Raw genomic sequence first — 27,396 nt, 5'->3', positions numbered from 1 at the left:
AGAAAAGACTAATTGAAATGACTCTTGAATATGCAAAATGTAACAGTGTGTACAGAAATATAATCAATTCATAAAGTCTACAGGGATACATTTATTTATTGGTTTGGTCAGTACTCATTACACTATTAAATGCAATTCACTAAATGTGTATTCCCAATTATCATCACCATCATCTTCATCATCGTCATCATCATCATCATTACTGTTTTATAACAACAACATAGCGCTATCCTACTTCAAGCTGATGGTCCCCTGTAAATTTGCCAGAAAGGGGTTTAGATTTCTTGCACATGATTGGTCATGGATCGATGCACGTTCACGTTATTCTGCGCGTCCATTCTTCAGCGTCATTGTGGAGAGGAGGGAAGCGGTAAAAGTAACAAACAAGTCTGCATCGTATGCCTGCCTTTTCCCATTGCCAATGAATTGTCCTCGCATTCCTATGTCTTCCAGTTGACATACTGCACGCACGGCACACCAGTTCTGCAAAGAAACAGGATATTCGCAGGCTGTGTGATTTTCAGGTAAATCATCCAAGAAAGATTTATGTTGTATTTATTTGTATTTTATTCGCCATAGATTAACGGTCGATAAAGGGAGCGGGCATTTTTGCAGTATCTGTCCATGTTCCTGATATCATAGGGTTCTTATCTTGTAGGATACATTTCATTGACTATTAACTATGTGATGATGAGAGCTTTATGTTTATCGGAAGCATCCTTGAAAGGATGTTGTGGGTGTCTTTGGGGGTGGCGATAAAGATGCTGAATCTCGGATGCACACAGAATACCCTCGAACATTTCTCACCGTCTGTAATTAAACGGTCTTTTGTATCCTTTATATATACGTTTTATCTTAAAATGACACTAAATGAAATATTTGTGTAACAACTCGGGCCTATTTTCGATTTAGAGCTTGGGTGCACGTTATCTTGCCACGGTGTGTGCTGCCTTCTCGGATCACAGGCTATTGAATTCTCCAATGTCAATAAGCACTATCCTATAGCAGTCATCTTAGGCTACATATGATAACGAATACAGAAATCAATAATGTCTTTGTATCAGCTTTCATTTAAGCTAGACATTATGCATTTGTTTAAAAGGTGGAATAGTGAAGGAATTAATAATGACAGAAGACAAGAATAATAATGATGAGGATCACATCACTATAATTACTACAATTTGTACTAAAATGAACCAGCCATAACATGTCATCAATACATCAATTAGTTGATCACCATTAACATTTCTAACATGTCAGCCTATGACTAAAAACAGACTCACAACTGATAGGTTATTTAAATGTGCATAGCCATGCAAAGGAGAGAGTTGCATTGGGCATTTGTTTTGTTTTGTGTGGATTCTTCTATAATGTATCCATTTTATAATGTTCTCCACTGTCCAATCTCTCTGCTTCAGCACCTGATCATTGCTGACTCTGTTCACCCTTCTGGATCATGGCACAGACCAACAGCGTGGGGCAGGGGAGCAATGGAGTAGCCGATGAATCGCCGAACATGATTGTATACAGAAAGGTAAGATGTGCAGAACAGTGCTTAACCCTTTACACTCGTGGGAATTGGCCTATATGTATAGGGCAAAACTGAAATGTTTCTTACAGAAGAAGTATGAAATGCATAAACATGGTAGCAAATGAAAGGGAACAGTGTGTATATTATGGGGAAATTATTAGACCAAAGGGAGAACACAACAGTTGACCTGACCCAGACTGAATCCAAACATTGCACTGTTGATTTTGTGTGCATTTGACATTTATTGTACTTTTTGTTGAATTTGTTGATATCTGACAAGATAAGAATATTCCTGGAAAATATGGGGTAGGTGCAACAAGACAAAACGATTAAAAGGGTTTGCGTGAGAGGACTAACTGGTGTCTCCAAGTGAACACAGTTCTTAAGTAATTTCAATGCACTTTTATGCCGCAAAGAAGAGTGTTCAACTATAAGGTGCTTTTTTGAGCTCTCCAAGCTGTGCTGTTGAGGAACTAGAGGAAGCACACTTGAAGTTGTTTTGTTTGGAACACAACACTGGATCCACACCATCAAACAATTACTGCTGTTGTTTACGAAGTCCAAAAACCGTCCATTATAAATCATAATCTGGATCAGGTGGGCATCATTTGAAAGCTTGTTCTATTGCCAACATGACTAGCTAAATTATACAATTCAATATTGCAGTGTTAGGCTTTCACAATGCAATTCAGGGAAACAAATAATAATTTCTGTGTGCATAGAAAGGAGTTATTCGTCCAAATTGCTTTCCAATAGACAAACACAGGCTCATTCTGTTCAGAGCAACCCAGTGTATGACGCCATGTCATCTTGTAACTGTATATCAAACATAGTGATCATAAACGTTGACACTCTGTATGACATGCATTTTATGCCATGGAAATGTAAAGTGCACATTTGGACTCCAAGGTGTTTGTCTTGCTTGTATGACATCAAAGCTGTATTTTAAAATGTTTATTTTATTTTTTACCCCGTTTTCTCCCCAATTTCGTGGTATCCAATTGTTTAGTAGCTACTATCTTGTGTCATCGCTACAACTCCCGGTACGGGCTCGGGAGAGACGAAGGTGGAAAAGTCATGTGTCCTCCGATACACAACCCAACCAAACCGCACTGCTTCTTAACATAGCGTGCATCCAACCCGGAAGCCAGCCGCACCAATGTGTCGGAGGAAACACTGTGTACCTGGCAAACTTGGTTGGCGCGCACTGCGCCCGGCCCGCCACAGGAGTCGCTGGTGCGCGATGAGACAAGGATATCGGCCAACCCCTTCCTAACCCAGCCGACGCTAGGCCAATTGTGCATCGCCCCACGGACCTCCCGGTCGCGGCCGGTTACGACAGAGCCTGGGAGCAAACCCAGAGTCTCTGGTGGCACAGCAGGCGCTGCAGTACAGCGCCCTTAACCACTGCGTGACCCGGGAGGTCTAAAGCTGTATTTATTATAATCCTCAACGTCTCTTCTTCGAAAATATATAGTCCTCTTAATTTACAGTATTTCCCTCACTCAGACAATAACAAAATTTGCAAACGTTGCCCAATTAGGAGAAGGGATAGGGGCTTCTTCTTGTCGCACAAGGTGCTCAAGTTCAGAACGTCTGTCAGTCAAAACCCACACAGCACTGTGAGGCGCAGAGACAGCGCGCTGACGTCATGTATAGCCCGTTACTGTACAGCCACTGCATTCCAATATAGGTGTGTATCAGTACGAGTGTAAAGGGTTAAATTGGGTGAAAACCCATTCAACCTCAGTGCACTGTACTTTAGTAGTGACACCTTTATAGGTTGATACAAATTCAATGCTTAAGGCTACACATGTAGAACTAAAAGACTTTGACTGTACTGGAATTATGTCCTTGATTTGGAGTTGTAGCGTGAGCTAGCTATGTGTGCTTCGAATGAGCGTGTGACAGGGGTGTCACCGGGTGCACAGTGGCAAATGACTGTCACCGGGTGCACAGTTGCAAACATGCATAGACAGACACTTGTGCTTGCATGCCGACACACTCAGGTCACATGCTCTGGTTTGTTCTAGTTGCTCTGGTTCTATATGTATGACATTCAGCCATTTTCAACCAATTGAGTTACATATTTTGGAGCAAAAGAAAGGAAATTGCATTAGAATGTCTAGTATGTTGTCAATGCAGTATTTCTTTAGATTCAGCTGTGGAATCTAGTCCAACAATGCAACTCCCCCCCGAGAAAGATAAATGTATTGATGTTTTGTCAAGATATCTTCTTACTGGAATATATTCTTACTTCAAGCTTCAAAATAGCTTGAAAAACGGAATGTAAAGTAACGAGCCCTTTCCCGACAATGCATAGTAAAACTTTTAGAAAAATTGGCCCCCCAAAAATACAAAAACAAACAGTAACACAACAAAAGAACAATAACGAGACTATATACATGGAGTATGTGCAGGGGTATGAGGTAGTTGAGGTAATTGAGGTACTATGTACTGTACATGTAGGTAGTGGTAAAAGTGACTAGGCAATCAGGATAGATAATAAACAGAGTAGCTGCAGCGTATGTGAAGAGTGTGAAAGAGTGTCTATTTGTGAGTGTGTGTGTGTTTTGTATGTGTGAGCATATGTAGTGTGTGGGAGTGTCAGTGTTGTATGTGTGAGTAAAGTCCAGTGAGTGTGCATAGAGCCGGTGCAAAGTGTCAGTGCAAATAGTCAGGGTAGCCATTTGAGTAACTGTTGAGCCGTCTTATGGCTTGGGGTTAGAAGCTGTTCAAGAGTCTTTTGGTCCCAGACTTGGCACTCTGGTACCGCATGCTGTGGGTAGCAGAGGGAACAGTCTATGACTTGTGTGTAGGGCTGACCCCAATTAGTCAACTGGTCGATTGTTTGGTCGTTAGGCTGTTGGTCGATCAATGTTGTTTTAGTCGAGCAGTAACAAATATACAGTTGAAGTCGGAAGTTTACATACACCTTTTCCAAATACATTTAAACTAAGTTTTTCACAATTCCAATTTAATCCTAATAAAAAATCTATGTTTTAGGTCATTTGGGATCGCCACTTTATTTTAAGAATGTGAAATGTCAGAATAATAGTAGAGAGAATGAGTTATTTCAGCTTTTATTTCTTCCATCACATTCCCAGTGGGACAAAAGTTTACATACACTCAATAAGTATTTGGTAGCATTGCCTTTAAATTGTTTGACTTGGGTCAAATGTTTTGGGTAGCCTTCCACAAGCTTCCCACAATACGTTGGGTGAATTTTGGCCCTTTCCTCCTGACAGACATAGTGTAACTGAGTTAGGTTTGTAGGCCTCCTTGCTCGCACACACTTTTTCAGTTCTGCCCACAAATGTTCTATAGGATTGAGGTCAGGGCTTTGTGATGGCTACTCCAATAGCTTGACTTTGTTGTCCCTAAGCCATTTTGCCACAACCTTGGAAGTATGCTTGGGGTCATTGTCCATTTGGAAGACCCATTTGTGACTAAGCTTTAACTTCCTGACTAACGCCAGGTCGCAATTGTAAATGAGAACTTGTTCTCAACTTGCCTACCTGGTTAAATAAAGGTGAAATAAATAAAATAATGTCTTGAGATGTTGATTCAATATATCCACATCATTTTCCTACCTCATGATGCCATCTATTTTGTGAAGTGCACCAGGCCCTCCTCCAGCAGCAAAGCACCCCCACAACATGATGCTGCCACCCCCGTACTTCACGGTTTGGATGGTGTTCTTTGGCTTGCAAGCTTCCCCCTTTTTCCTCCAAACATAACCAATCAATCAATCAAATTTTATTTACATAGCCCTTCGTATATCAGCTGATATCTCAAAGTGCTGTACAGAAACCCATCCTAAAACCCCAAGCAGCAAGCAATGCAGGTGTAGAAGCACGGCGGCTAGGAAAAACTCGCTAGAAGAGCCAAATCAAAGAAAGAAACCTAGAGAGGAACCAGGCTATGTGGGGTGGCCAGTCCTCTTCTGGCTGTGCTGGGTGGAGATTATAACAGAACATGGCCAAGATGTTCAAATGTTCATAAATGACCAGCATGGTCGAATAATAACAAGGCAGAACAGTTGAAACTGGAGCAGCAGCACAGTCACGTGGACTGGGGACAGCAAGGAGTCATCATGTCAGGTCGTCCTGGGGCACGGTCCTTGGGCTCAGGTCCTCAGAGAGAGAGAGAAAGAAAGAGAGAATTAGAGAGAGCATATGTGGGGTGGCCAGTCCTCTTCTGGCTGTGCCGGGTGGAGATTATAACAGAACATGGCCAAGATGTTCAAATGTTCATAAATGACCAGCATGGTCAAATAATAGTAAGGCAGAACAGTTGAAACTGGAGCAGCAGCATGGCCAGGTGGACTGGGGACAGCAAGGAGTCATCATGACAGGTAGTCCTGGGGCATGGTCCTAGGGCTCAGGTCAGTTGAAACTGGAGCAGCAGCATGGCCAGGTGGACTGGGGACAGCGAGGAGCCATCATGTCAGGTAGTCCTAGGGCATGGTCCTAGGGCTCAGGTCCTCCGAGAGAGAGAAAGAAAGAAGGAGAGAATTAGACAACGCACACTTAGATTCACACAGGACACCGAATAGGACAGGAGAAGTACTCCAGATATAACAAACTGACCCTAGCCCCCCGACACAAACTACTGCAGCATAAATACTGGAGGCTGAGACAGGAGGGTTCAGGAGACACTGTGGCTCCATTCGAGGACACCCCCGGACAGGGCCAAACAGGAAGGATATAACCCCACCCACTTTGCCAAAGCACAGCCCGCACACCACTAGAGGGAAATCTTCAACCACCAACTTACCATCCTGAGACAAGGCTGAGTATAGCCCACAAAGATCTCCACCACGGCACAACCCAAGGGGGGGGGGGGGGCGGGTGCCAACCCAGACAGGATGACCACAACAGTGAATCAACCCACTCAGGTGATGCACCCCCTGCAGGGACGGCATGAGAGAGCCCCAGTAAGCCAGTGACTCAGCCCCTGTAATAGGGTTAGAGGCAGAGAATCCCAGTGGAAAGAGGGGAACTGGCCAGGCAGAGACAGCAAGGGCGGTTCTTTGCTCCAGAGCCTTTCCGTTCACCTTCCCACGCCTGGGCCAGACTACACTCAATCATATGACCCACTGAAGAGATGAGTCTTCAGTAAAGGCTTAAAGGTTGAGACTGAGTTTGCGTCTCTGACATGGGTAGGCAGACCGTTCCATAAAAATGGAGCTCTATAGGAGAAAGCCCTGCCTCCAGCTGTTTGCTTAGAAATTCTAGGGACAATTAGGTGGCCTGCGTCTTGTGACCGTAGCGTACGTGTAGGTATGTAAGGCAGGACCAAATCAGAGAGATAGGTAGGAGCAAGCCCATGTAATGCTTTGTAGGTTAGCAGTAAAACCTTGAAATCAGCCCTTGCTTTGACAGGAAGCCAGTGTAGAGAGGCTAGCACTGGAGTAATATGATACAATTTTTTGGTTCTAGTCAGGATTCTAGCAGCCGTATTTAGCACTAACTGAAGTTTATTTAGTGCTTTATCCGGGTAGCCGGAAAGTAGAGCATTGCAGTAGTCTAACCTAGAAGTGACAAAAGCATGGATTAATTTTTCTGCATCATTTTTGGACAGAAAGTTTCTGATTTTTGCAATATTACGTAGATGGAAAAAAGCTGTCCTCGAAATGGTCTTGATATGTTCTTCAAAAGAGAGATCAGGGTCCAGAGTAACGCCGAGGTCCTTCACAGTTTTATTTGAGACGACTGTACCACCATTAAGATTAATTGTCAGATTCAACAGAAGATCTCTTTGTTTCTTGGGACCTAGAACAAGCATCTCTGTTTTGTCCGAGTTTAATAGTAGAAAGTTTGCCGCCATCCACTTCCTTATGTCTGAAACACATGCTTCTAGCGAGGGCAATTTTGGGGCTTCACCATGTTTCATTGAAATGTACAGCTGTGTGTCATCCGCATAGCAGTGAAAGTTAACATTATGTTTTCGAATAACATCCCCAAGAGGTAAAATGTATAGTGAAAACAATAGTGGTCCTAAAACAGAACCTTGAGGAACACCGAAATGTACAGTTGATTTGTCAGAGGACAAACCATTCACAGAGACAAACTGATATCTTTCTGACAGATAAGATCTAAACCAGGCCAGAACATGTCCGTGTAGACCAATTTGGGTTTCCAATCTCTCCAAAAGAATGTGGTGATAGATGGTATCAAAAGCAGCACTAAGGTCTAGGAGCACGAGGACAGATGCAGAGCCTCGGTCCGATGCCATTAAAATGTAATTTTAAGTGCTATGATGGGGTCTAAAACCAGACTTAAGCATTTCGTATACATTGTTTGTAATAACGATGGTCATTATGGCCACATTTCTGTTTGACCACATTTCTCCAAAAAGTATGATCTTTGTCCCTTCCCTATGTGCAGTTGCAAACCATAGTCTGGCTTTTTTTAATGTCGGTTTGGAGCAGTGGCTTCTTCCTTGCTGAGTGGCCTTTCAGTTTATGTCGATAAAGGACTCGTTTTTACTGTGGATATACTTTTGTACCTGTTTCTTCCAGCATCTTCACAAGGTCCTTTGCTATTGTTCTGGGATTGATTTGCACTTCTCCTACCTAAGTACGTTCATCTCTAGGAGACAGAACGCGTCTACTTCCTGAGCGGTATGACGGCTGAGTGGTCCCATTGTGTTTATACTTGCATACTATTGTTTGTACAGATGAACATGGTACCTTCAGGCGATTGGAAATTGCTCCCAAGGATGAACCAGACATGTGGAGGTCTACAATTTTTATTCTGAGGTCTTGGCTGATATCTTTTGATTTTCCCATGATGTCAAGCAAAGAGTTACTGAGTTTGAAGGTAGGCCTTGAAATACATCCACAGGTACACCTCCAATTGACTCAAATGATGTCAATTAGCCTATCAGAAGCTTCTAAAGTCATGACATCATTTTCTGGAATTATCCAAGCTGTTTAAAGGGGCAGTCAGTGTGTGTAAACTTCTGACCCACTGGAATTGTGATACAGTGAATGATAAATTAAATAATCTGTCTGTATTTGCGGCCTTCTCAGTGAACTAATCCATTGCGACTAATAGCCAAAATGTGGTCAGAGGCTCAATATGGAGGGTGTGATGCAATTGCATAGCCTCCAGGGGCATGCAGAGGCCAAATCAAGCTCCATACTGCATCACCATGTGCCTCCCAAATGTTTAACAATGCAGAGGGCTCTGTATATCTCCGCATTTACATGATTGGTTGATGGTAGGTGGGGACGGTACATCCTGTAGAAAACACAAACTCACTTCCTTGACAACAGCTCTGTACTGCTCCGCGCAGTGCAAGAAGTATGAATTCCCTGATTTCTGCTGTGGCTGTATCATCGTAAATGCTGGATGGCCAATGCAGATCGGATTGACCATGCGCCCAGATGCACAATGCACTTCTCTCCAGAATGCGCTCTCTCTCTCACAAATTTGTGCACATTCATTGTTTCATAACTTCATTGTGTCAATTGTTTGTGTTTGATTGTTGGTGTATGTCAATTCCCCATTACAGTATCAGTAGTATATTTACCGTTAATTCCTATAATTTATCATCTACAATGTTTGTTACTTTGGTTATGGTAATTTCAGTTAATGCATTCAATATTATTATTATTGTATTCTTCCCATTATCATTGCTGGACTGGACATTGTTTGCAGAGTTCACAACCTATGCTAAGCTTCTGAGAAACAAGTTTTAGTTTAAGTCCATTCCATTTTGGAGTTTTGTCAATTTAGTCACTGTCTTTTGTTTGGAGCGCTGTCAATGTTTAGTCAGGACATGGACACATAGAAGTAGGCCTATAGGCTCCCTGGCCTGCTCGCAAATATAGGCATATCAATGTGCCCATTTGGGGACCTGATAGTATTTCGGATTGGCTTAACGCACCACCACTAAATACCTGTGGAGCTTCTCAAAGTAAAATGTTTTCTTAACCTCAAACAGCAAGCAAACGGAGTCTGTTTTTACTTCCATTAAGAATTACAATAGTTCCTCAATGTATTTGAAAAATCTTTCCAGCTCTCGCCCTTTCGATAACCACTCAGCGTGAAAGGGAAAAATGTCATGCTCTGATCCAGTGGAAACGTCATAAAATAGGCCTGATTACTTCTTATCTGTGTTTGACTTGGACTGAAATATAGTGTATTCGGAAAGTATTCAGACCCCTTGACATTTTCCACATTTTGTTACGTTACAGCCTTTTTCTAAAATTGATTAAATTATTTTTTTCCCCTCATCAATCTACACACAATACCCCATAATGACAAAGCGAAAATAGGTTTTTAGAAATTTTAGAAAATGTAATACAATTTTTTAAAATTAAATATCTTATTTACATAAGTATTCAAACCATTTGCTATGACACTCAAAATTGAGCTAAAGTGCATTCTGTTTCCATTGATCATCCTTGAGATGTTTCTACAACTCGATTGGCATCAACTTGTGGTAAATTCAATTGATTGGAAATGATTTGGGAAGGCCCACACCTGTCTATATAAGGTCCACAGTTGACAGTGCATGTCAGAGCAAAAACCAAGCCATGAGGTCGAAGGAATTGTCTGCAGAGCCCCGAGACAGGATTGTGTTGAGGCACAGATCTAGGGTAGGGAACCAAAAAATCTCTACAAAAAAAAAATCTCTCCCCAAGAAAATGGTTGCTTCCATCCTTCTTAAATGGAATAACCAGAGTTGAGCCATATGAGCCATATGGGGAGAATAGCCTTGGTCAGGGAACCTGATGGTCACTCACACAGAGCTCCAGAGTTCCTCTGTGGAGATGGGAGAACCTTCCAGAAGGACAACCATCTCTGCCTCACTCCACCAATCAGGCCTTTATGGTACAGTGGCAAGACGGAAGTCACTCCTCAGTAAAAGGCATATGACAGCTCCCTTGGAGTTTGCCAAAAGGCACCTAAAGGACTTTCAGAACATGAGAAACAAGATTCACTGATTAAATCAATATTGAACTTTTTGGCCTGAATGTCAAGCGACACATCTGGAAGACACATGGCACCATCCCTACGGTGAAGCATGGTGGTGGCAGCATCATGCTGTGGGGATGTTTTTCAATGACAGGGACTGAGAGACTAGTCAGGATCGAGGGGAAGATGTATGGAGCAAAGTACAGAGAGGTCCTTGATAAAAACCTGCTCCAGAGCAGTCAGGACCTCAGACTGGGGCGAAGGTTCACCTTCCAACAGGACAATGACCCTAAGCACACAGCCAAGGCAATGCAGGAGTGCCTTCGGGACAAGTCTCTAAATGTCCTTGAGTGGCCCAGCCAGTGCCCGGATTTGAACCCTACAAACATCTCTGGAGAGCCGTGAAAATAGCGGAGCAGCAACTCTCCCCATCCAACCTGACAGAGCTTGAGAGGATCTGCAGAGAAGAATGGGAGAAACCCCCAAATACTGGTGTGTCAAGCTTGTCGCGTCCTACCCAAGAAGGCTTCAGGCTGTCAAAGGTGCTTCAACAAAGTATTGAGTAAAGGGTCTGAATACTTACATGTAAATGTGATATTTCAGTTTTTTTATTTTTATGACTTTTACAAAAATGTCTAAACACCTGTTTTTGCTTTGTCATTATGAGGTATTGTGTTTAGATTGATGAGGTGATAAAAATGATTTAATACATTTTAGAATAAGGCTGTAGCATAACAAAATGTGGAAAAAGTCAAGGGGTCGTAATACTTTCCGAATGCACTGTACACACATATAAATACACTGCTCAAAAAAATAAAGGGAACACTTAAACAACACAATGTAACTCCAAGTCAATCACACTTCTGTGAAATCAAACTGTCCACTTAGGAAGCAACACTGATTGGACACATTTCACATGCTGTGCAAATGGAATGACAAATGGAAATTATAGGCTTGTTAAGTGACTGTCCCAACAGGTGAATGAAATTATAGGACTTAAATGTAAATGTAAATAGGCATTTAGGAAGACCCACCCAATAAGGGAGTGGTTCTGCAGGTGGTGACCACAGACCACTTCTCAGTTCCTATGCTTCCTGGCTGATGTTTTGGTCACTTTTGAATGCTGGCGGTGCTTTCACTCTAGTGGTAGCATGAGACGGAGTCTACAACCCACACAAGTGGCTCAGGTAGTGCAGCTCATCCAGGATGGTACATCAATGCGAGCTGTGGCAAAAAGGTTTACTGTGTCTGTCAGCGTAGTGTCCAGAGCATGGAGACGCTACCAGGAGTCACGCCAGTACATCAGGAGACGTGGAGGAGGCCGTAGGAGGGCAACAACCCAGCAGCAGGACCGCTACCTCCGCCTTTGTGCAAGGAGGAGCAGGAGGAGCACTGCCAGAGCCCTGCAAAATTACCTCCAGCAGGTCACAAATGTGCATGTGTCTGCTCAAACGGTCAGAAACAGACTCCATGAGGGTGGTATGAGGGCCCGACGTCCACAGGGGGGGGGTTGTGCTTACAGCCCAACACCGTGCAGGATGTTTGGAATTTGCCAGAGAACACCAAGATTGGCAAATTCACCACGGGCGCCCTGTGCTCTTCACAGATGAAAGCAGGTTCACACTGAGTACCTGTGACAGACGTGACAGAGTCTGGAGACGCCGTGGAGAATGTTCTGCTGCCTGCAACATCCTCCAGCATGACCGGTTTAGCGGTGGGTCAGGTGTGGGGTGGCATTTCTTTGGGGGGCCGCACAGCCCTCCATTTGCTCGCCAGAGGTAGCCTGACTGCCATTAGGTACCGAGATGAGATCCTCAGACCCCTTATGAGACCATATGCTGTTGCGGTTGGCCCTGGGTTCCTCCTAATGCAAGACAAAGCTAGACCTCATGTGGCTGGAGTGTGTCAGCAGTTCCTGCAAGAGGAAGGCGTTGATGCTATGGACTGGGCCGCCCGTTCCCCAGACCTGAGTCCAATTGAGCACATCTGGGACATCATGTCTCGCTCCATCCACCAATGCCACGTTGCACCACAGACTGTCCAGGAGTTGGCGGATGCTTTAGTCCAGGTCTGGGAGGAGATCCCTCAGGAGGAGGCGTTGTAGGGAGGTCTTACAGGCACGTATAGGCCACGCACACTACTGAGCCTCATTTAGACTTGTTTTAAGAACATTACATCAAAGTTGGATCAGCCTGTAGTGTAGTTTTCCACTTTAATTTTGAGTGTGACTCCAAATCCAGACCTCCATGGGTTGATAAATTTGATTTCCATCGACAATTTTTGTGTAATTTTGTTGTTAGCACATTCAACTATGTAATGAAAAAAGTATTTAATAAAAATATTTAATTCATTCTTTTAAAAAGATATTTTCCTTCATTATTTTCCACTAACCTCCCCACTCCTCCCCTAATTGGAGTAAACAAATGAACAACAACACTTAGACTTCTTCTTCCAGCTTATACACACTATATACATTTTATGGAGACAATCTATTTTACAATATTTATATATTTTGGGTTTTTAGTCCTGTCCTTCCTCTACCCTCAACCTCTACTTATGGGTATTATGTATTCCATCTTTCCCTAGAAACACTTCACTTTTGAAAACTGTCACTTCTGTGAGCTGTCAGTACAGTGGGCTCAGTCTGTGTGTGGGTGAACCTTTATCATTAATAAACCAGTTCTGAAGACATCTAAATTGTGGTGGCTGAACCTTATCCGCAGGCACCTATAGCTCTCTAGTGCCCGTTCTGCATGGTCCTCCTGGATCAGCTGTTTAGTATTTTTCAAAGTGTCTCCTTTCATGCTGTAGCTAGTGAAAAACAATGGTACAGTACTTTATATCCTCCTCCTACAGCTGCCTCCTACTCCACTGGAAGAGAATGGTATTCAACGTTGGACTGTTTGAAAAGTAGGGAAAACATTAAGGGTTAGAGGGTTGGGTTGGTATATTTCAACAGATTTGTTAGTCTACATTTGTTTCAGCCGGAGTGTGGGAGGGACATTTTGTTACTTATTTGATTAAACAAAGGAAGCAGTTTGGAGAAACAGTATCAAAGACTCACAGGCAGAAAATCATAGCATCCTCTAAGAGCATTCCTATTGATTTGTGGTATTTTTGGCTACTCAATTTCACATATGATGTATCTTCCTTCCTCCCACTATTGATCTCAAACCCTTTTTAATCACTTAATGATTGGTCATGGGATATAATAATGTAAAAATGCAATTCTACAAAATATTTCATCCTGTGCAGTTCTGGTCAATTGTTTAAGTACAAATCTCTGATCTCCTTTTTGTCTTTTTATATCAACATTTAGCCCACACACCTCAGGCTTCCACACATCTCATCCTCATGACTATGAAATTGAACCTTCATTTTCATCAGGGTAGAAAATTGGTATGGTAATGTGAATAAATGAGTAGCGTCTGTAAGATAAATGTCCAAGCAACCTCCTTACACTTGGCTTCTATATCAATGTATTATCAGATCTATTTCTGTTTTATGACTGTGATCTTTCCTGATCTCATATACTTTTCCATTCGGTCACTTCTTGACCACATGTGGCCACTGCACAGCCACGAAATACTGGATGACCCACATCTGAAGACATTTCTAAGAGAGCTAACTCAAATTAGAAAAGTACTGTGGAGTGTGTTTGGGTGAACTGATGACCCAAGTGCTTTCACATGGACATGTATTGGTAGTCTGGCCCTCAATAGGAAGGAATATTTTCAAGTCACTAAGATGCACTTACTTTCATGTGCAATTACTTTTATGCGTAAGCTTGGTAAGCTCTACAATGTTGTCAGAGATCCTCATAGTTCAGAAAGCCCAACTAGTCACTATTCTCATAATTCCTTACGTAATTCATTCCTTGCACAATATTTGCACAATCATGCCATTTCTCAGTTGTTTGAATTCGCTTTTTCAAAAGTATTGAAGGCCATCGTCAAATTCCTTTCCTGCAAGGAGTTTCATGAGATATTGGTCTCTGCTCACTAGACATCAAATAAAGATACACTTTCTGATAGTGAATGGCGGTTTTACAGGGACTCCATTGGGAGTAACACTCCATATCCTCTCTCAGCTCTAGTTGTTTACCTCTAATGAAAATGGATGGAAAGGGGGTAGAGGTGCTGACCTGATTACTGGAGACCTGTGGGCAGCTTTTCCTTCACACACATATGAATAGCATGCACTGTGATTACCTGATTTATTGACAGTACTCTTGGGTGCCACTGATGTTAATTTGTATAGAATATCCCTCATGAAAAAAATACTACAGTTTACTATAGAATTCTGTAGTAAACTGCAGTATACTTATGGAAAAGGCCCATGAAGTTGGTGGAATCGCCCTTTAATTCATGGCAACTTACGCAGCTGGGCCAGAGCACTTTAATTAGGTCAGGTGGGAATGTCCGACAGATCTCAACTCATTAAAAGGAGGAAATCGCCACCACCCAACCTTACGGCTTTCTCTCCCTTAACTCCTTCCAATCCAGACATTGTGTGCATCCATGAATCAAGTAAATATACCACTTTGTGGTTAAATTAATTTCTGCCTCAGTCTCCTCCATTCCTCTCAGTCACCTGACCCGTGACCATCTGTTCACCTTCACTATTGTCAGTCATCTTACCTGTCTGGCTACACACACAGAGATCCCAATAATCGTTCAATACTGTAGAATACTATACTACAGACAGTAATATCCCTTGATCATGTATACTACTTGCTATAGAATTGTGTAGTATATTGTAGAATAACTAAAAATATTACATTAAATACTGGGTGGTTCGAGCCCTGAATGCTGATTGGGTGACAGCCGTGTTATATCAGACCATGGGTGTTACAAACATGTATTTTTACTGCTCTAAATACGTTGGTAACCAGTTCATAATAGCAATAAGTCACCTCTGAGTTTGTGGTAGATGGCCAATATACCACGGCTAAGGGCTGTGTCCAAGCACTCTGCGTTGTGTCATGCATAAGAACAGCCCTTAACCGTGGTATATTGGCCCCATATTACCACAACCCCCTCGGGCCTGATTGCTTATGTATACTACAGACCGCTAAAACACTACAGTAAAGACTACAGTAATGTCCGCAAAAACACTACAGTAATTGCTACAGTATATTATACTACAGTATTTCATTTGCATATACCCTGCCCATTATCCTCCCCCATATCTCAATTTGTGCCACCCATAAGTGAGAAACCTACAGTCGTGGCCAAAAGTGCATCTGCTAATATGGCCTGCACGCACAGTGAGGCGAAGACTTTTGGAGGATGGCCAGGTGTCAAGAAGGTCAGCAAAGAAGCCATTTCAGGGACATACTGATATTCTGCAAAAGGTACAGGGATTGGACTGCTGAGTACTGGGGTAAAGTCATTTTCTCTGATGAATCCCCTTTCCGATTGTTTGGGGCATCCGGAAAAAGCTTGTCCGGAGAAGACGGGTGGACAAACAAAACCCCACAAATTCTGACAAACTCCAAGCATTGATTATGCAAGAATGGGCTGCTATCAGTCAGGACGTGGCCCAGAAGTTAATTGACAGCATGCCAGGGCGGATTGCAGAGGTCTTGAAAAAGATGGGTCAACACTGCAAATATTGACTCTTTGCATCAACTTCATGTAATTGTCAATTAAAGCCTTTGACACTTATGAAATGCTTGTAATTATACTTCAGTATTCCATAGTAACATCTTACAAAAATATCTAGAGACACTGAAGCAGCAAACTTTGTGGATATTAATATTTGTGTCATTCTCAAAACTTTTGTGCCATGACTGTACATATCAAGTATTATAAGTATTAAATTCCACAAAATTGTCAACAGTGACACCCAAATGAGAGAGAACGATTACATATAAGAAGTGCCTCCCATTTGAATATCTGAGAATGGTGTTGTTGATGTAATAAAAAAATATTTTCTTTGAAAATGACATGTAGGATAACAGGCTAATATTACATTTTTGTTGAAGGACAAAGAAAAGGATAGGCAGATCATAGTCTCATTCAAAGGGAGAATTGCTGCATGTCCTCAATGGAAATCTATATGTTCTATGTACCGAGCGGTGATGCAAAACTGAAACCTAGCCACACTCGTATCCAAGCAACAGTAGCTAGTGACACAAGGTTTTTAGCTAGATAGCCAACGTTATATCCCAAAAACATTGACGCTCAATATATTTTTGTTCTCAGCCATATCTAAGCCATATTCAAAATGTAATTCAAGCCAGTTCAAAGACTCTAACCCTAACCCTAACCCTATTGAAATTGAATCTGTTTCGTTTGTTGACGTTGTAACGTTAGTTGATAGCTAGCTAGTATGCTAGCCCTGCTCTTTTATTTTTTAAATTTTTTATTATGCACAAAACAAATACAAAAAAACAAATATACAAACAAGAGTACATAAACCTAACAGACGGGTATTACATATCAAGATTCATTTTCAATTTGTTAAATACTTTTATGGTGCATATTGCTTTTTTGTTTTTACATTTACTGATCATTTCAGAATAATATTTAAATTATATATTTGTTCTCTGCCCACTTCATTTTATGGACAAAGAATATTCCATGAAAGATAAACAAATTAACAATGAAAGTTAAATCAGGGTCCATATCATTTGGATCAAAATGAAACAGAATATCAGAGTCTTTCAAATTAACATGAATAGTCATTTCTTTTAAAGTAAAATATTTTAACTCAATAATCGTTTAACCCAAATAATGTTGTTGTCAAACCAGTTCTGGAAAAATTAAGACTTGTTTTTGTATTTTATGTCTTTATTATTCCAGATTGTATACTTATGAGGGGAAACATAGTGTTTGTACATGAGGTTCCAAGTTAGAAGTACTTGTTTATGAAAGCTTGCAAGCTTAGTAGGGATTTTACCCATATCTATGTTGCATTTGAGTAAGAATTCTAGACCACCAATCTGTTGGAATATTAAATTTGGGATGATATTCCAAATGCAATCCTTATTTCTTAAATAGTTGTGTATCCATTTAACCTTACATATTATATTAGAGGTTTTACAATCCAGAGCATTCAACCCTCCCTCACTTTGGGTGCTACATATTACCGCTTTTCTTAAATAATGAGGTTTATTCCTCCATACGAAGTTAAATAATTTAGTATCAACCATTTTAGTTACTGACAGAGGAACATCCAAGGCAAGAGAGGTATAAACTAATCTGGACAGACCTTCAGATTTTTATAAAAGTACACGTCCAGATAAAGAAAGATCTCTTAATAACCAGGAATTAAATCTCTTTCCAATTTTCTCTCAATAGGAGGTACATTTAAGTTAGCAAAGATCAGAAAGATACCAAGATATGTGATCACATCTTTTACATGGATGTCACATACTGAGTTGAAGTAACATCTTTTCAACGCAAAAAAAATCACATTTCCTAATATTCAGAGATTAACCTGATACGTGTGAGAAGGCATTAATACACTCAATAGCTTTCCTGACTTCATTATGATCTTTCAAAAAAAATGCTGGTGTCGTCAGCCAATTGTGAACATTTTATCTCTTTGTCTTGTATCTGAATACCCCAAAAACGATCCTTATTTATATGAAGTGCCATAACTTGTGTGACCAATAACAATAAGAAAGGAAATATTGGCATTCTTGTTTAATTCCACGTCTAATGTCGAATCTTTGAATTTCCATGGGATAATTTAACAGAGCTGTTACTATTATTGTAAAATGTCTTAATTACACTTTGAAAATATTGACCAAAACCACAAAATCGAAGTCTCAAAAATAAAATAATGTTCAACTGTATCAAATGCCTTGTAAAAGTCTACAAATAAAATTAAGCTATCTTCCATAACATTATATGTCTACCCTTCATAAAACCAGACTGGGTATCATCAAAGATTTGGTCAAGACCTTTTTTAAGTCGTTCTGGAAAGATGGATGCAAGTAGCTTTACATCATTGTTCATTAATGTGATTGGTCTCCAATTTTCTAACATCATAGAATCTTTGTTTTGTTTGGGATTTACAGAAATTAGGCCTTGTGTCATAGAAACAAGCAGGAACCCTAAATCAATTGCCTCCTTAAAAACAAATATAAATTCAATAATATCCTCCTGAAAATATTTATAGAATTCACTAATAACGCCATCATTCCCTGGAGATTTGTTCTCTTTTAACTTGCTGATACATTTTTGTATTTAATTGCTAGAAGTAATTTCATCACAAGACTTTTGGAAGTCTTTGACAGAGTCTAGAAAGGCAGATATGTCACTAGTTGTTATGCAGGTGAATGAGGACCCAAAAGCGACTTGGCGAAAACAGAGTCTTTAATCCAGTAAAGTAAAAATACAATCAAATAAAACAATTTCCACTCGTAATGACGAGAACCGACTGGAGACTTGATCTTGAACTGCAGGTTGCCTCGGGAAGGCACTTGAACTTAGCAGACTCAGACACCTGCTCACCACGCAGCATCTGAGGGAAACACGACACGACAGGGCGATACACAAACACAGCACGGTGAACAATAGACAAGGATCCGACAGGACAGGAACGGAAAACAAGGGAAGAAATAGGGACTCTAATCAGGGGAAAAGATAAGGAACAGGTGTGGGAAGACTAAATGATTGATTAGGGGAATAGGAACAGCTGGGAGCAGGAACGGAACGATAGAGAGAAGAGAGAGAGGGAGGGGGAGAGAGAGGGATAGAAAAAGGGAACGAACCTAATAAGACCAGCAGGGGGAAACGAACAGAAGGGAAAGCATAATGACAAGACAATATATGACAAAACATGACACTAGTAGGACAGGCATTACTGGTTTAAAGTTTACTATAGAATTCTGAAACATATTTTGAAATATCTTTGGGTTTTTCATTTTCTTTGCCAGCTATATTAAGCTTATGAATAGATGTAAATTCAGAATTTTTTCTTTCTAAATTGTAAGAGCATTTTTTTCACCTTCCTCCAACCATCTCCTTCTTGATCTTACAAATGCCCCTTTTGCTCTCTCTTCATACATTCAGTCCATTTCTAGTTGTAAAGAGAAAAACTGACCCTTTCCTTCTTCATCAAGATCCTCCATAGAGATTAGAGAAAGTATTTAACTACCAATGTGGATGTTTCAGGGGAAGGGGGTGTATCTGATCTCAATCACCTAGGACTTGACAATGGTTAATCAAATCTCCCCATTTTTGCCAGTTTTTGCTAAATTTTACATTCCTTTTCATACAGCTGCAACTGTATATGAATTCGTAAATCAAGGTCTGTCTTGAGTTGGGCTCTGGGATGGAACAACTGTTGAGCATCTGAGTTCATGGTTGTTTGTGGGGGATGGGGGTGTGTGTGTGTGTGTGTGTGTGTGTGTGTGTGTGTGTGTGTGTGTGTGTGTGTGTGTGTGTGTGTGTGTGTGTGTGTGTGTGTGGATCCCACAACTGTTGCTAGGGAGTAAAGAAGTTCGGGACAATATTAGATGAATCACAATAATTGTTTGCAAAAATAATAAATGCTTGCCAAAATGTAATTTTTGTAATGGCAATCCTAGAAAGAGGTAACAATCATTTGCATGAACTACCTACATTTTTACAAATATGAATGGTTAATTATGAGAATGACAAAAAGCAGGATTTTTTATTTATACATATTTTTTAATGGCTATATATAATACAAATGGAGGTGAGGGCGATGGAAATGCTTTTGCCAGCTGATCTGCTTCTGTTCTGTGGGTGGCACTGTCTGCTCTTTTCAAAGGATGTGTCCCGTTCTCTTGGGGGCCCTGGTATCCGGGAGGGGGGGGTGAGGGTGGTCTGCCGGTCACTGGGAGGACAACTCAACTCAGGATGGGGAGGGGTTTTAGCGCGTGGAATAGTTGGGACACATTGGAGGTTTACTTTGTAGCAATGCAAATATCATGGTATAGTTATATGGACACTCAATCACTATAGTACTTTTAATGGTGAGTTTACCAACATATATTATGATATATAGATTTGAAACTTTTCATAATCATTACATAAAGGTAAATGGTGAAATAACTATAGCCAGTTATAATTGTAATGACTTAGCAGATAATAAGAAAGGACAGTCAGTATTTACCTGGTTAAAAGAGAAGGAATATAATATATATTGTTTACAGGAAATTCATTCAACAATTTTAGATAAAGTAGGATATTATAATATGGTTTAAATACCTCTACCGACCATAAAGGAAATCACACCACAAACTATCACCATCATGCACTTAAAGAAATCATGAATGTCATGGATATATTGGAATTAGCGGATATATGGGGGCTTAAATACCCTGACTTAGTGAGATATACAATCTTGATTACTTTCTTAAGTCATTCTCTCTGGCACCAAAAGTTTAAAGAAATTGTTGATAGGGGACAGAATGTGGTCGGACCATCACATAATGGCGTCGGAGAAGAAGGCGGGCCCCCAACAGATTGTGTTTTTTGTTTGTTTATTTGCGTTGTTTGTAACTTATTTTTGTACTTATTTTGTACATAATGTTGCTGCTACTGTCTCTTATGAACAAAAATAACTTTTGGACATCAGCACTGTGATTACTCACCACGGACTGGCAGAATCCTTTTTTTCCTTTAACGAGTCTGACGAGCCCGACGTGAACGATATACTGCTTTCTCGGGAACAGGCTCACTTCCTTCCATTCTGCCGGCAAATATACAATCTTTAGACAAAAATATATGACCTACGCGGAACATTAAACTACCAACAGGACATTCAAAACTGTAATATCTTATGCTTCACGGAGTCGTAGCTGAACGACGACACAATCAACATACAGCTGGCTGGTTATACGTTGCACCAGCTGGATAGAACAGCAGCGTCTGGTAAGACCAGGGGCGGCGGACTATGTATTTTTGTAAGTAACAGCTGGTGCACGATATCTAAGGAAGTCTCGAGCTATTGCTTGCCTGAGGTAGAGTATCTCATGATAAGCTGTAGACCCCCCTATCTACCGAGAGAGCTTTCATCTGTATTTTTCATAGCTGTTTACATACCACCACAGTCAGAGGCTGTTACTAAAACAGCATTGAATGAGCTGTATTCCGCAATAAGCAAACAAGAAAACGCTCACCCAGAGGCGGCTCTCCTAGTAGCCTGGGACTTTAATGCAGGGAAACTTAACCCTTTCACACCTACCATCACATGGGTGTGATCGTTCTACAGTGGTCCCTGAAGCGTACGATCACACCCGTGTGATTAGAATGCTTATTTAGAACGACCAGTTTTGAATGACGCAACAATCAGCATTTGTACTGGCCACCCCTTTTTCAGAAACTATTTACACAAACACTGTCCTTACAAAGTTATGTCCAGAATGTGAGCAGTTTATTTTTGGATGCAATGTTCAGATATTCACATAAGTATCTATAGCATAACAATCAAAAACCGGAAAAATGTAGGCTAGCTGAGGAAAGATTGACGCAACACAAGTGGTCATATTTTATAACTCCCGGCTGACATAAATTACAACATGAATTAGCTAATAGAAATGACTATTTACAATTAATCACATCACAGGTGAGCTCCCCATTGTCAAAATAATTGAGTAAAACACTTTCTAGAAATCGAAAGTAATCCGACGCTGATTAGTTTCAGCGTGCCGCCATGCTTTTTTCCCTCACAGAAACCAAAGATAAGAGAACTAGATGAGTTTGGTCTGTTTATAGTATGCATGTTGAAGGGGTGTGTCGTCTACCATCGTTCACATTCCACCATTCACTTCCTGAAGTTCTCAAAAAATGAGTGAACCCTTACTCACCTCATTTTATTATAGCATCTTTGGTCTGACAGACGATTACGTGAAACCCAGAATTCATTGTATGTCAACAAACATGGCTCCACACATAGCTGGAATAAGCTTAGCTCATCATAATCAGTACAACCTTCAAAAAAGTATTTTACACACATATTATATGCCATTACAATCTATGCAAGAATCGGAATGCATGATTTATCACCGGGACTTGAAAAACATGTGAATAAAACAGTAAATATATCAATAATTACCACACAAAATATTCTCTGATAGTGATTTATTGATACAAATGGTGCATGCAGGCAGTCAATCACGTCACCTCTCACTCCCTCTCACTGAGTCATTTAGTGTTGTTGTGTATGTATGTAGCTAGTGAGCTACGATGTAGCATTAGCAAAGTCTTATAAAAGGAGACAACTCGGAAATTCTGAAGTGTAATGAACTTCGTCTGTTGTTTGTAGAGAGTCCGAAATGCAGCGTGTAGGTTACTCATGACTTTTAATGAAGAATAATGCGGTACATGAAATAACTGAAAATACAAAAACAACAAACGAGTGAAACTAATACAGCCTATCTGGTGACTAACACAAAGACAGGTACAATCACCCACCAAATACAACGCGCACTCAGGCTGCCTAAATACGGTTCCCAATCCGAGACAACGAGAATCAGCTGACTCCAATTAGGAATCGCCTCAGGCAGCCAAGCCTAACTAGACACACCCCTAATAATACACACTCCCAATTAATACAAACCCCAATACGAAATACAACATATAAACCCATGTCACACCCTGGCCTACCCAAACATATAACAAAAACACAAGATACAATAACCAAGGCGTGACAGAACCCCCCCCCCCCTAAGGTGCGGACTCCGGGACGCACCTCAAGAGCATAGGGAGGGTCCGGGTGGGCGTCTGTCCATGGTGGCGGTTCTGGCTCGGGACGTGGACCCCACTCCATAAATGTCCTAGTTCCTCCCCTTCGCGTCCTAGGATAATCCACCTTCTCCGCCGACCATGGCCTAATAGTCCTCACCCTGATCCCCACATAACTGAGGGGCCGCTCGGGACCGAGGGGCAGCTCGGGACAGAGGGGCAGCTCGGGACAGAGGGGCAGCTCGGGACAGAGGGGCAGCGCGGGATAGAGGGGCATCTCAGGACAGAGGGGCATCTCAGGACAGAGGGGCAGCCCGGGACAGAGGGGCAGCCCGGGACCGAAGCAACCCAGTACCAAGGGGAAGCCCGGTACTGAGAGGGAGCCCAGTACAGAGAGGAAGCCTAGTACTGAAAGGAAGCTCAGTACTGAGAGGAAGCTCAGGCAGGTAGTAGGCTCCGGTAAATCCTGGCTGGCTGGTGGACCTGGATGATTCAGGTTGTCTGGCTGATCTAGAAGATCTTGGCAGACTGGCACTTCTGGCGGATCCTGGCAGACTGGTACTTCTGGCGGATCCTGGCAGACTGGTGACGCTGGGCCGACTGGCGGCGCTGGGCAGACAGGAGACTCCGGCAGCGCAGGAGAGGAGAAAGGCTCTGGCTGCGCTGAACAGGCTGGAGACTCTGATAGCACAGGAGAGGAGAAAAGCACTGGCTGTGCTGAACAGGCGATGCGCACTGGACGCGCTGGGCCGACTGGGAGCACTGGTGGCGCTGGACAGACAGGAGACTCCGGCAGCGCAAGAGAGGAGAAAGGCTCTGGCTGCGCTAAACAGGCGGGAGACTCCGATAGCGCAGGAGAAGAGAACAGCTCTGGTTGCGCTAAACAAGCGGGAGACTCCGGCAGCGCAGGAGGGGAGAAAAGCACTGGCTGCGCTGAACAGGCGAGGCGCACTGGAGGCCTGGTGCGTGGTGCTGGAACTGGTGGTACTGGCGCGAGGACACGCACAGGAAGCCTGGTGCGGGGAGCTGCTACCGGAGGACTGGTGTGTAGAGGTGGCTCTGGATAGACCGGACCGTGCAGGCGCACTGGAGCTCTTGAGCACCGAGCCTGCCCAAGCTTACCTGGCTCGATGCCCACTCTAGCCCGGCCAATAGGAAGGGCTGGTATGAGTCGCAGCTGGCTCTGCACCCGCACTGGAAACACCGTGCGCTCCATAGCATAACACGGTGCCTGCCCGGTCTCTCTAGCCCAACGGTGAGCACAGGGAGTATGCGCAGGTTTCCTACCTGGCATAACTATTCTCCCTTTTAGCCCCCCAATACATTTTTTGGGGTGACTTTCCGGTTTCCAACCGCGTCGCAGTGCTGCCTCCTCATACTCGCGCCTCTCCGCTTTAGCTACTTCTATTTCCTCCTTGGGACGGCGATATTCTCCCGGCTGCGCCCAGGGTCCTTTTCCGTCTAATATCATCTCCCAAGACCAGAAGTCCTCATATTGCTGCTCCTCACAATTAACAGGGAGAGTAGGCTCAGGTCTGACTCCTGACTCTGCCACTCTCTCTCTGCGCTTTCCCCCGTTACCTACGGTTTTCGCTCTGTATAGCCGTGCTTTCCTTTTCGATTCCATCCGTGTATAGCCCTCTTCGCATTGCTGTAGGGGATCCCAGGCGGGCTCCTGCACTCGCTCTGGGTCGGCCGCCCACCTGTCGATTTCCTCCCACGTAGTATACTCCTTGCTTCTGTTGTCCATAACGTCCTCCTTCAGATCCTGCCAGTTCACACGCTGCTCGGTCTGAGAATGGTGGTGGGTGATTCTGTAATGAACTTCGTCTGTTGTTTGTAGAGAGTCAGACCGAAATGCAGCATGTAGGTTACTCATGACTTTAATGAAGAATAATGCGGTACATGAAATAACTGAAAATACAAAAACAACAAACGAGTGAAACTAATACAGCCTATCTGGTGACTAACACAAAGACAGGTACAATCACCCACCAAATACAACGCGCACTCAGGCTGCCTAAATACGGTTCCCAATCCGAGACAACGAGAATCAGCTGACTCCAATTAGGAATCGCCTCAGGCAGCCAAGCCTAACTAGACACACCCCTAATAATACACACTCCCAATTAATACAAACCCCAATACGAAATACAACATATAAACCCATGTCACACCCTGGCCTACCCAAACATATAACAAAAACACAAGATACAATGACCAAGGCGTGACATGAAGATTTAAAAAAATTCTGACAATGAGTCTGAATGTCAGGAATCAGATTCTGCCAGTGACAGTGAGGAGCTTCCCCCCAGCCATTGAGAACCCTGAATCTGAAGACCCCTTGTCCACTGACAAAGTCCCAGTTCCCTTTGAAGATACTGGTGGTGGAGGCAGACCGACAGTGGATGAAAGCTGGAAGGCTGCCAGCCATTTCACCCCTCCTGACCCTGCTGTTTGCTTTGATGAATCTCAGTCTGGAGTGCCATTCCCCTTGCCATTTCCATCTGAGGCTGAGTGCTTCAAGTTGTTTCTGACAGAGGAGCTGGTGGGAGACATATCAGAGACCAATCGTTATGCCTTGGAGCTACAGGAGAAGAGAGAGCCAGGAGTTGGGGGGAAACTAGCTAAATGGGTGACAACCACAATTAGTGAAATGTATACCTTCCTTGTGACAGTCCTTCTCATGGGAATAGTAAAGAAGAACTCCCTAAGAGAATACTAGAGCACAGATCCTATGTTTTCAACTGCCTTCTTTTCCACCATCGTTTCCCAAGACTGCTTCCTAGTTCTGCTGCGATGACTGCATTTCATCAACAATGCTACTGCCATCCCAAATGATCCGTTATTCAAAATAACAGCTGGCAGGAAAGTGGCATGACAAACGAGACATCCATGTCCTCTCCACTGTCCACAGCAACCATGTCGGCCACAGGGAAGGTGGACCACCTGACGGGAGAGAGAAAAATTAAACCAGATTGTGTGCTTGACTATAACCTCAAGATGGGGTCAGTGGATAAGGCGGACATGATAAACAGCTTTGTTGGCATGCACTCAGAAAACGAGTGCATGGTTGGTATAAGAAGATATTTTTCAATTTTTCCAGGGTAGCTTCTAATTACAACAAGCCAATTCTTCTCTGACGCAATTAGCATTGTTTTACATAGCTAAAAGAAGAATGTAGCTAGCTATATAAGCATAATTAAATATAACACCATAAAGGTTATGAAAAGAGTAATGTTACCTCGCGTGTCCGTGGTTATAAGGAATATAACAAATAAATGATGCTCCATACACACAGTGAGCTACAGTAAAAACGGTATAACACGACATACAGAAACTATTATAATGTAATAAGGTAGTTACTTTGATAGAAACGCAGTCTGGATTTGAGCCTGGGTGTCTGTAGTGATGCCTCTAGCACTGAGACGCTGTGCCTTAGACAGCTGTGCCACTTGCGAGTCATAAGGCCAGGGTAGGTTTAAAATACAACACATGATAATACTTCTCTGACGCAATTAGCATTGTTTCCCAGAGCTATTAGAGGAATGCTGCTAGCTACCTAAGCATTGAGTATAACACCATAAAGGTTATAAAATGAGTAACGTTACCTCGCGTATACACAAAATATTATGCTACAGTAGAAACGACATAACACGATATGCAGAATCTATTATAACGTAATAAGGCACTTACTTTGATAGAAACTCACACATTTCCAAAGTTATTATTGGTAATGAAAACAACTATAACTGCGATGCAGGCAACAGATGGAACATGTGAACTTGTGTGTGCAGGACGAGAGATTAACACATTTCTGCATACTTGAACTGCACAAACAATTGGGAAGTGTTTGGGGAATTTTGACAGGGTCAGAAATGTAAAAAAAAAAAAATTGTTCCGCAAAAGTAAAAAAGACTACTTTGGAACACACCTCAATTCAAATTGTTCTTATCTTCTTATTGTTCTGGACGGGAAGGGTACCTACACATGGGATGAGATCCTGGCTGGAAGGGATCACCTCCCATGGGAACAGAGGCCACACAGGGAGTGTGTCTAAGTCAGGTAGGAGACCTGAGCCAAGTCCTCGTGCTTACCGTGGCGAGAGGTAGACCGGGCAGGCACTGTGTTATGCCATGAGGCTCACAGTGTCCCCAGTGCACAGGCATAGCCCTACATCGCAGCTCCTCGTATCGGCTAGGCTAGAGTGGGCATCGAGCCAGGAGAAATTAAGCCGGCTCAGCGCATCTGGTCTCCAGTG

General features: G+C 42.4%; 1 protein-coding gene across 2 annotated transcripts in view; it reads left to right on the top strand.

Annotated features, from left to right (window-relative positions):
* The first annotated feature begins 354 nt into the window (after positions 1–354).
* LOC124038288 (regulator of G-protein signaling 7-like) overlaps positions 355–27,396 on the top strand; it is a 128,682-nt gene continuing 101,640 nt past the window's right edge. For both annotated transcript variants that reach the window (XM_046353957.1, XM_046353956.1), the window contains exons 1-2: positions 355–524; positions 1,419–1,534. In XM_046353957.1, coding sequence (XP_046209913.1) covers positions 1,457–1,534 — 78 coding nt within the window. In that variant the 5' untranslated portion in view covers positions 355–524; positions 1,419–1,456. The remainder of the gene's footprint in view (positions 525–1,418; positions 1,535–27,396) is intronic.

This window comes from Oncorhynchus gorbuscha, linkage group LG06 (assembly GCF_021184085.1).
Source record: "Oncorhynchus gorbuscha isolate QuinsamMale2020 ecotype Even-year linkage group LG06, OgorEven_v1.0, whole genome shotgun sequence".
NCBI classification, from domain to species: domain Eukaryota; kingdom Metazoa; phylum Chordata; class Actinopteri; order Salmoniformes; family Salmonidae; genus Oncorhynchus; species Oncorhynchus gorbuscha.
This window is presented reverse-complemented; position numbering and strand designations above follow the sequence as displayed.